Source organism: Nicrophorus vespilloides, unplaced genomic scaffold (assembly GCF_001412225.1).
Source record: "Nicrophorus vespilloides isolate i.1.1-1 unplaced genomic scaffold, Nicve_v1.0, whole genome shotgun sequence".
NCBI lineage: Eukaryota > Metazoa > Arthropoda > Insecta > Coleoptera > Silphidae > Nicrophorus > Nicrophorus vespilloides.
In genome coordinates this window covers 257,724-269,300 of record NW_017100099.1, presented here as the reverse complement: position 1 = coordinate 269,300, position 11,577 = coordinate 257,724, and the positions used below count along the sequence as shown (strand labels likewise).

The 11,577-nt window shown below is 28.1% G+C and overlaps 2 protein-coding genes across 8 annotated transcripts; both read left to right on the top strand.

Moving 5' to 3' along the window:
* Window positions 1–796: 796 nt before the first annotated feature.
* On the top strand, window positions 797–1,779 carry LOC108567909 (acylphosphatase-2-like). The gene is made up of 4 exons (XM_017928687.1): window positions 797–956; window positions 1,016–1,032; window positions 1,114–1,223; window positions 1,492–1,779. The coding sequence occupies exons 1-4, from the start codon at window positions 812–814 to the stop codon at window positions 1,604–1,606; spliced, it is 387 nt and encodes a 128-aa protein (XP_017784176.1). The 5' UTR covers window positions 797–811; the 3' UTR covers window positions 1,607–1,779.
* Window positions 1,780–1,813: 34 nt separating this feature from the next.
* LOC108567910 lies at window positions 1,814–11,262 on the top strand. Of its 7 annotated transcripts, none has more exons than XM_017928689.1 (2): window positions 1,814–1,946; window positions 10,801–11,262. In XM_017928689.1, exons 1-2 carry the CDS (start codon window positions 1,917–1,919, stop codon window positions 11,143–11,145), a joined length of 375 nt encoding a protein of 124 aa, XP_017784178.1. In that variant the 5' UTR covers window positions 1,814–1,916; the 3' UTR covers window positions 11,146–11,262. The 7 variants fall into 7 exon arrangements, with proteins under 7 accessions (XP_017784178.1, XP_017784179.1, XP_017784181.1 ...); XM_017928690.1 differs by lacking the exon at window positions 1,814–1,946 and adding an exon at window positions 1,966–2,132; XM_017928692.1 differs by lacking the exon at window positions 1,814–1,946 and adding an exon at window positions 4,987–5,149.
* Window positions 11,263–11,577: the final 315 nt, after the last annotated feature.

Here is an 11,577-nt window from a genome sequence, read left to right as displayed (position 1 = left end):
TGTTATTGGCATTTAACGTCGTTAAGAGAGTAACTGTTTAAATCAAAGTTTTTTATTTTATTAGGAGCAGTTACCAGAATAATACAAGTATCTCCAATAATACTTGAATTGATACAAGTACTTTGCAAATATAAATGACAGCTCAATAACATTACTTATGAGTTAGTACAAACGATTGATAAGTTAGTTGACAAGTTTCTGGTTGTGTTTTGAAGCTTTTATTAACTTTATATTATATTTTTCCTTATAATTCTTAGAAGAATCAGAAGAGTTTATTTACAATTCTAAAGTAGATGTCTTTACAAGATTCTTTTTAAAGTACATATTGATAAAATCAAGTACAAAGATCACATATCAATTTAAAATCAATAGAAATACCAATTGACACTACTTTCAATTCTGATTTGGGGCCCGGTTAACCAACCTTACAGACGCTACAAACTATTAGTTTATTTAAATTTAATTCAAGTTACGCAGAAATTTAACGCTTTGAAAAGGTAATATAAATGACAAATGACAAATTTGACCTATAAACTCGTCATTAATTATACCATATAATTGGAAAATTATAATAGAAAAATGGATTTTATTCAACCATTCTTGGATTATTAAAAAAATACATAATATATATATAAGAGGGTAAGAGTAAGGTCATTGTAGACAAACAGGATTCGGTTCTTCTTAGATTCAAATTAACAAATCTTTAGTGTATATACTTCTAGCAATGCTAAAATTTTAAAAAATAAATCAAATTTGTATAACGTGCTCCATCTGTTAGCAGAAACTCGCCTCAAGTTTGTGTATTAAAAAAATGTATAGGTATTTCGATCGGTATCAGCTGTTCGTCCCTGTAACCTTAATTTTATTCATATTTGCGGTCTCGAAAATGTCTGAAAATCAAACGGAACAGCCGAAGTTCGTCAATATACATTTCGAAGTGTTTGGCAGAGTTCAAGGTATAATATAATGCAAAATCAATTACCAATCATAACATATGTTATTTTCATTTTTGTAGGTGTGTTCTTCAGGAAGGTAAGTATTCTCTTATAGCAAATATTGGAAGCTTGACGATGGCAATTATTTTCATACGTAATGTTGGTTGCATTCCACTAGCATACCCAGAAGAGAGCTTCGGCTCTTGGACTTGGCGGATATTGCATGAACACCGAGAAGGGGACAGTTACTGGTGTCATGGAAGGAAATGTTGAAAAAGTCGAAATTATGTAAGATTTATGCAAATTAATTAGAATTTTACTTTTCGTAACTTTACAATACATTGCAATGATCATACATAATACTTCATTTAGTGAATATTTAAGATCAGATTTGGTATCAATTATGATTTTTTTTTTTAAGAGATTTATATCAATTTATTTATTGATATAAATCTCTCCGGCCCTATTTCTACCCCTTTCGGGTTTAACAGCCACCACAAATTTTTGTTGATTTTTCGGAATTGAACCAAAACGATAATTATGAATTATTTTTTAGGAAGAAGTGGTTACGTGAAGTGGGAAGTCCATCATCTCGCATTGACAAAGCTGAATTTACAAAAGAAATATCGATTCCGCGACAGTACGAAAAGGAATTTATCGTCCGGCTATAAAAGTTCTTATCTTAATGTACTAATGCTTTATTCTTCAGTATAATCATTTTTTTAAATTATTATGATTATTATATCATCAGGTTTAAGATATTTTGTGATCTACTTTAAGAAATCCTTCCTTTACATTATATGTTTTTGTAATATGTTTTAAATAAAACAATACGTTCGTTGTTTGTGCGACTTTCAGTTCACTGTCACAGTCCTAACGTGTATGTCGTGTCATAGTGTCATTATGGCGGTAGCAAGAGAATCATCAAAATGAACTTGTCGATCTTCAATGGCCAGTTTTCCTTAGTGCGACCCCGATTCAATGTATCTGCCCTATTGCTTTTACAAAAATGTGAGTCATATCTTTAATATTATCATTATGCATGTACTACGCATTCGGTATGTTTTCAACATTGTCCGAGCCAGACTAAGCAACAAATTGATGGTCATTATTTAATCAAACTCAAACACAGCCCAGTTAGTACGCTTGTATAAATGTGCAATCAAGAACATGACTATGGTGTATATGTCTACAAATGTAAATAAAATTATTTTAAAGTTTCCTTTAAGTTATCAGTAACATTAGTCCACCAAATTATGTAAGAATTGTTTTGATGAATTTGGAACAATTTTTATATTATATATTCTTAGAAACAAGAAACCGCAATTTTAACGGATGTTTATTTCAAATTAACAGTGAATATTATTATCTTATTGGTAGATAATATTTAGAATGTAGTTCGAAAAAATATATAAAAACTAATATATATACACCAGATTGCATGGAAAAAGAAATGTATCAAATATGTTAAAGATGAGTAAACACAATTATTGCTTTATATTTTAGTTATGTAGAACCTAACCCTATACCTACCTCACTATAAATACGAGTTCATTTTACGCAAAAGCCGATTTTCGTCGGCTTTTGGAGCGAAAGTACTGCGTCGTAAACTGAGGGTTTCCTGTATATATATATAGCTTTCTATTACTATGTATACATTTATGAGTGTTTTCTGACATCAAAACCTTTTTTATATTAATGATATCAAATATATAAACTAATATACTAATAATATTTTCATTTTTGTTTAAATATTTGAAACATTCATAAAATCTATTTAAAATCTATTATATTTTGAATAATCACTTAGAGGTTGAAAATAAAGTACATCATATAAAATGTACATCAAATTTAAATGAAATTGTAATAATGAGACTGTTTAAAGTAAGTTTTTGTATTTTTTGGAAGACAAGCTGCATCTGATAATAAGATATACCTAACATTTATAAAAAATAGACAATAATGTGAAAGTGACGTCAATCTAGATTTTTAACGATTTGTCCTGTGTGTCGCAGTTTTGAAAGGATTGAATATACTTTTCGTGAATTTAAAGTAAACATTAAAATATACGACTTAAAATTTTTATGACATTTTAATTAATGATCCTAACAAATCATTCAAATGCGAAATAAAATCCAGAAATATAACTTTGTTTACATTTTTAATATTGTTCATTACATTTTTAAAGTTCTTACCATTGTATTTCAATCAAATGTTTATAGACGTTTATGAGAAAATGTTATAAAATGTTTGCTTTCATTCATAATACATTTTATAGTTTTTATGAACATTTCTTTTTAATTACTCGAAGTATAAGAAATTGAAAAACCACTGTGGAACCTCGCTTTTCGAGCACCTCGCATAACGAGTGACGATGAGAAGAGAAGGATTGTGCACCTGCTACATCATTTTTAAAACTTGTCTACACATATTATGTGTATTTTTTAATATGTTTCACTATACGAGTAAAAATCCAAAAATTTTGGACGGATTAAATTCGTTAAGCGAGGTTCCACTGTATATCTTGTATTTGTATATTTCAGAAATATAGTGAATAGAGTGAGCTATCAGTCATTATCATTATTCCGTAACAAGCTTCAAATTTGAAGAAATTAATTTTATACCTTGACTGTCTAATATATTTCGATAATATTTTCAATATGAATAGTAAAGAAAAAAATACTATGGAGAATTAAAAGATGTTTTTTGTCCTGCCTTATATAATATAATTTGGTCATCTTACATAAGATGAATCATAATTTTAAGTAAAAAATTAAGGTATTGCTTTGAAGGTTTCAACTATTGTTGCAGTTTCTGTTTTATTCTACTGTCAAAAGAGAAACTATTCATTCTTTTCAAATAGGGAAATAGGAACACGCTACCAAAAATAAAGAAATTTTACTTTAATTTTAAATTGTATTTATAGTAATTTGTATTCTAATATAAGATTTATATAACAGAAGAATTTGCAAACATAAATATTAAGTTTATTTTTGTGATGAAGATCCTGGATCTTCTGATATTTTTGATTTTTGGCGATAAAATCGTTTAGAGTCATTTGTCGCTTACTTTGTCTTTCATTAAGCAAATGTTGGTAGCAGGGAAGCACAGCGCTACGTGTTCGGGAATCAATGAACATTTTAAGATTTCCAGCAAACCGCGTTATAGAAAATCAGCATTAATCGAGGTAGCGCGTAACAAAGTTTTACTGTATAAGTAAATAAAAAAATAGATAGAGTATAAACATGTCTTGCGATGTTTTATGTTAATATAGATTATCTAATTATTGATTTTCATTTCATTTTAGTACTAAAGTCATCAACAAAAAATACATAGCTACTCTACGAATACTACTTTATACAAGAGATATAGAGTGATAATCAATATATTTTCCTGAAGGCATCTTGATAAAATTTATTATTTTCTTTTTTTTAATTTTATTAATTAAACTTTGAAACCTATAGTCCGGTTGAATCCGGACTTCATCGAAACAGCACTTTGCGAGAGATTTCTGTTGATAGATCCTTTCTTTTAATTGTGGCCAACAAAGAAGTTTACTAAGTAATAAATTAAATTAATTTAAAAGAAAATCTTTAAATTTTTTATAGTTTTTCAATAATTAGAATGTTTTACATTAAATAAATTAAAATTATACAATATTTGTAATATTAAACTACAAATATTTTATAATTTTCATAACATGTTTTTCTATAGAAGTAAGGTTAATTAATTAATCTTCAAAACAATATATTATTGTGTTCCTTTGTTGCTTATTGATTATTTCCATAATTATTATCAGCTTTATTGTAAACGTTAATGAGCCATGATGAACTGTATCTGACGTGGAACATTGATAGAGGCTACGTTTTTTGAAAGGTTGACAGTGCTACGAAATTATACACGAGCGTTATCTATCATTTTTGCACGCAAAAGAGAGTTACAAAATTCTGTTAAAAATAAATAATAATATGTTCCGTTGTTATTAATGTTTCCACGTAACCTTGATGCGAACAATTTCATTGCCTGCGTTGTTCATTGCAAGCAAAACAGTGAAAAAAAAAGTGCATTCAATCAGTATATCCCACCTCAACTAAAAGGGAAACACCGGTGAAAGTCATCTCGGAATCCGACTGCAAAACTTATTGTGCATCCGACTGCCGATGCCATCGAGAATCTCTTTTTCGTTAAATCCACGCACTTCACGTTAAATGAAGGTAATTCATTTCACAGTAAACGAAGGTAATTTGCGAATAATTCCCGTAGACTACGTTTTAATTATTTTTTTATTTTTTCATTTGCTATCATCGTGCATAGTCATGTTTTATGATTCAGATAAGGAACAGTTACCTATATATCTTTTCGCGTTTGCGGTTTTATTTCAAAAATTTTTGATGCTTTCGTGTTGTGTGTGTTGTGCGGTGTATTCCCATTAGTTGATATCTACCTGAATTACGGTATTTATTTATTTTTCTTGTTTATATATCTATTTTTTTTAATCTACAACGCACAGTAATTAAGAAACAGAATTATTCGGAAACGAAGTTTAAAAAACAGCTATCCTTGAATATATCATTTATGTTGTTTATTATGTTTCCTGGCCAAATGTTGATATTATGAAGTATTCCTCTGTTTGTGATTATGTATATTAGATTTTAATAATTTTTGAAGATCAACAAATTTTAAACATTAAAAAAATCCTATTAAAAAATATTTTTTAAATCATAGTGTTTTTGTCCTGAATTTATTATTATATAATATTTATTTATTGTATACTTTTGTTCATTTATATTTTTTCATTTATCACTTATTTTTATATATTTTTCTACGGATGAGTCATTTTCAGGATTTCTTTCGGTGATCGTACAATATTGTTGTTGTTGTTGATATGCTTGATTCTTGATATCGTCTTGGCAGTTCAATAGTAAATGTTCAATGAAAAACACAATGTAATCATTTGGTCATGAAACACCAGCTCATTCATGAACTTTTCAAATAAAAAAAATTATTACAGAGAAAACAGAACTGGTCCTTAATATTGTGTTAGCTATTTTGAAGATCTAGTATAAATATTCTCCTCTTTATTTTCAGTTATCCCAGAAGAAAATTGTAACACAAATAACAGTATTTCATTTGGTCGAAATAGATAGATTTTCTAAATAAATATTAAATACTTTTTGTTTGCATTTTTGTAAAACAAAGAATTTCAAATATTTTTTTTGTAGATTTATACCAAAAAATGAAATAAAACAATTGATATCAATATTATCATTATATTTCAATTATTTGGTCTTAAATTTGGTCAAAACATTCTTCAATACACGAAACAATCATTATTTGAAAACCTTTAATATTTTAGGTTTGTGTAGGATTTAAATGTTTGCTTAGGTTATCTTTTATACCTCTCGAAACGTTGTAGAAAGTTCTTACGACCATTCGCATTCGCAACTCTCTTCTGTTCCGTTTCACTTGAAAGCATCAAAGAATTATATTTATCGACTACACTTTTGTTATTATTTACGTTCTCTCTCCGTTTATAATTTAGTTTCTGTTTAAGTATTTCTTTATTATTATTTTTTTTGCAATCGAGACAACTTTCTATTTCCTTCAGGTGAGTTTTAGTTGCGAGAGATAAATTAGATTCAATTTCTTTTAATTTTATTTTTTGTTATATAATGATACCTGCTATATATTTGTTATCAAATTAGATTAAATAAATATAAGCCTGAATAGAAGTTTTCAAATATTTATTATCCAAAAACAATGTATAATTGCAAATAATGAGAGTAAATAACAATATTCCATGTGTTTCTTGTACAATAAAAAAATTATATAAATATATATTTATATAACGTAATTGAATAAAAATTTTGTCCTTGAGTAAAGTGTGAGTTAAAAAATGTTACTATGTCAAATTATGGCTGTTTTGCACGAGTTTTTTTCTTTTAATCAATATTTTTAAAATGATCATAATTCCATATATATTTATAGTCGAACTTCCAAATATCCCCAAAATATTTTTTATAATACTACATACATATATTATAATAAATCAACAATAATAGTAGAAACTTATTTCGAATTAATTATTTATTTGAATTATATTAGTTATTATTATTTTTTCGGTAAACGAACAAATCGGATAATGGATCATTCGCAAAATAATTACATGTTTGGGTAACAAATATAAATCGATGATTGGTTAACGAACAATCCAATCTGGAATCCACTAATTTAGTGCAATAATGCCTTTGGTATCGTCGCCCCATGATCAGAACATTGCGATAACATTTCTCTGCTCATTGGTGGAATACTAATTGATAGTTTAAGTTAATTAATATTATTGCCTGTTTGGAGAAGAAAATGACTAATTTAATGCAGCGTTTCCCAAACTTAAAACTTTGAAGGTACCCTCCGAAGCATAACGGATTGAATCTCATCATCAATTATTCTGCGACCCCCCTAATATTTTTCGCGACCCCCTATTTTGAATATAGTTTGGACTGCGAACAAATCGAATAACGAATAGATTTGCAAAAGATGTTTATGTTCGGACATCAAACGCATCTTCGAAATACAAACAGAATTGTCTGTTTAAAAATCGATATTTTCTTTGAACAATGTTCAATGACAATGTTACACTATATATTATTATTTCTGACAGATTTTTATACATTTAAATTCTTAACATTTATATATTTATGAAATAAACATTTGTTTTCGTTTGAAATGTAACTGATATATGCAACAACAATGCAAAACATGTTTGTTGGAATTTACAAAAAAAATATGTTTCATTACTTAATAGAATATTAATATGTTTGTGTGTTGCTTTTTCTTATGTATTCACAGTAAACATATGAATTCGGATATTGGTAATAAAGAAGTTAGAATAATGACAAATGTAATTGCATCCGTGCGATAACCGGCACAAAGATATGTTAATTGACAATTGTTCGAATTACGAAACAATGATTCAGACAGACCTGGCCTTATCGTCGCATGCAAAAACATTTCAGTAATTTCATAACCGACGTGCATGCAATTTCTCGTCATAGTTTTTAAATTGAAGACATCGGAAGGACTCTTTTTACGTGTATCTGATTTAAAAGTGGCTTGTTTGCTTGCGGCTGGAATGGTTGGAAACCGCTGATATCTTATCTAAGGTTATCCTCTAGGAAACAAGAGCAGAAATCACAATAATAATAATATTGTATGGTGGGATCCAACTCAGTTAGGAGTAGGTCGTACCTCGTGGTAATTTGGAGTACATTGCCTATGCAGTCTACGCTCACTGCTCGACCACTTGTCGTCCATTCTGCGGTCCGCGACTTCTTCTTAATGACGATGAAAAAGTGCGTGGATTATCTGTAGTGACACAATTTGTTGTTTGTTTTCAACCATAATCGTTTCATATATTTTGTGCTTGTTACTGTGTGCTCGGTTAGTTCTGATTCTGTTCATTCGAAATGGGAACGTACAAGATCAACTTGTTCAATGATGTACGTACGTTATAAACAATTATTTATTTACTAATTTTTAACTAAATATTTATAGACGCACCTTAAATCTATAGAGATTATTTTTTTATATAAAAATATTCACAATCTTTGAAATATTTTTTTAAATGAAAACTTATCGTTCCAAAAAGTATTTACCTTACCTGACCACCCCAATTCGATTTTAATTTTTCTACATAAGGTGCAAAAATACGATATTAATTAATTACAATGGAATTACTTAATTGAAATATTTATAATACTTTCTCAATCTAACTTAATGATCTTTTATTTTTATTTATGTTTGATATACACAAATTTACAATTGAATGTATGAGAAAATTTCATAAAAAAATGTGTAATATCTTATTATTGGTTTAGATTTTCAAATAAATTAATTTCAATTACTTTTCGACATTTCACTAAAATTAAATATATTAATTTTAATTTGAGAACTTTATATATGAACTTTATGCAATTTTTATAGCTTTTAAAATAAATCTTTGTGTTTTCAAGATAACTGTCAGAAAATGAATATAAATATAAATACAAATTTCAATGCTGTGACACTGTCAACTATTATGTAACTATATTTTTTGTTGATTTCATTATAATATGAGCAATTTAAAACAATTGCCTGTAGCGAAACAATTGGGTTGGTTACATGTAATTAGAACATCATTTGCAAATAATACATATCCAAAATTTGCACTTTTATCATTGTGCGATAAACAAATTGTTATTCAACGGAAACTTATATCAATTTGCTAAGGAACTAACAAACTTTTAAAGCCAAAACTTTTTTTTCTAGTTCTATTATTTGTATACTTATTTCATTTTGTTATTTACAGCGGAACCTCGCTTAACGAGTTTAATCCGTTCCAAAATTTCGGGATTTTTACTCGTATTTTGAAACATATTAAAAAATACACATAATATGTATACACAAGTTTAAAAACTCGTTATGCGAAACGTCACTTCTTAAGCGAGTCATTTTTCTTACAACTCATTTTGCTCGTTAAACGAAATGCTCGTTATGCGAGGTTCCACAGTATATATATATTCAGATATAAGTTTTGTTTAAATAAAACTATATTACATTATTAAGTAACTTTAGTTTTATTCACTTCTTTATATAACAAAATAATTTGAAAGAACGAGATTTTTCGGTTCAATGGTTTAACCGTAAAATGTATATTTTTGGGTTTCTTCAAAGTTTGTTACGCTGTGTTTGAACATACTTCATTTTATAATCGTTTTCATTGGAGCACTTACATTGTATGTTTGTGTCTTCTCTCTGGGATAATCAATTTTTAATCTTGTTTACTCGTGATTTTTCCTTGTTGCTATCGGTTAGAAATGAAGCATGACATGAGCAACATCAAAACAATTTGTTGTTGATAACTGAAATGGCATAAAATACGACTACTGATTATTTTATGAAATTTTCCATATAAGAAAATAAAGTTTTTTTTTTTAAATATATTTGATATTTGTTGAGATATTATTTTTTTAGAACATTATTAAATAAAAATATATTTTGTGTATTTGACGAAGTAAAATAATGTCATAATAATTAAATCTGAATAAACAGTGGAACCTCCCTTAACTAGCACCTCGCATAACGAGCATTTAACTTAACGAGCAAAATGAATTGTAAGAAAAATGAGTCGCTTAACGAGCGACGTTTCGCATAACGAGTGACAATGAGAAGTTTCACTATACGCATAAAAATCCGGAAATTTTGGAACGGATTAAACTCGTTAAGCGAGGTTCCACTGTACATTCAAATGCAGCGTTCTGTTGCTGCACAAAATTCAAAGAAATCTCATATTATCAATTTTGTTTATTGTGCATATTACATTTATGATCTATAAATAATTTTGATATCCGCAAATTTTGATAACTCACCAAATATAAAATTATACAAAATGAGATTATTTACGAATTGAGCCAGTTTATGATCACATTAGTTAAAATAATTTATAATTTATATTCTAACTTAAAAACTACCATAGTTTTATTTTAATTGTATACCAAATATAATTAATTTAAGAAAGTTTATTTCTTGATCAGACATATATTTTTAGTAAGCAAATGTAATTAAAAGGGTAAAGAATAAATAAAGATAAAATTAATATAAATGTTAGTAAATTTGTTTAGAAAGAAAGTATAAATTGTGTGAACAGCATGTAATGTATTAGCACTTCGATGTATAAATATTGAATTGTCCATTCATGATTCTAGTCACACTGCTTTAAACGCAAGATGTAAATAAAAGTCCAGTTATTTGACACCAAGTAAAGACTTAACTGTATTGAAATTCGTAATTGGAATCAATGCTAATTGCGTTTTGTGTTCGCTTTCAGATGGATAATGGAGCATATAATAAGGACCCTGAGAAAGGCACCGAGTTGTTAGAGCAGAAGGAGGCAACGAAATCAAACCAGAGTCCGAAGCAAGGGAAGAAGGTCTCACAGACGCAGACCCAGACGCAGGCAAATGGAAGCAGCGGAATCCAGACGGATCCGCAGACCCCAGCGACATCTTGTAGACCGGATGTTTGTCAAGCAGCGAGGGCTAAATACGCGCCTCCGGATCTCTCGGGTGGTCCATGGCATCGGAAGAAGACGATATTTTTAGGCATAACCCTAGGCTCCTTAATTCTATGGATAATCATATATTCGACATTAAGTAAAATGAATCTATTGTGATAGTGATATTAGTGAATAAGTATATTTTTAAAAAAACCGTTTTTAATTATATTTATATGTACCAAAACGACATTCTGCTTCCCATATTCCTATTAAAAGTGTTTTTATTCTTTTATTGTACCAATTTAACCATTTAATATATTTTTATTGAAACTATGTGAACTTACAATAAAATTGGTTTATAAATATTAAACAAAACTTAATTGGTTCAATTCTTTTTCTATGCAATTTTATCTTTATCCTTACATAAATACAATATCAATCTTTAAACTTTAAAGGTTGCTCACCCTTGCTTTAAAGCGTTATTCAACCGATTGTCTGCAATTCTAATCTAACTAGTCAACAGAAATTTAAAAAATGTACAACTATTTCTTTTACAATAGATTTTTTCTAGAATAAAATTGTTACCGATTCGCTTATAAAAAGTTGAAT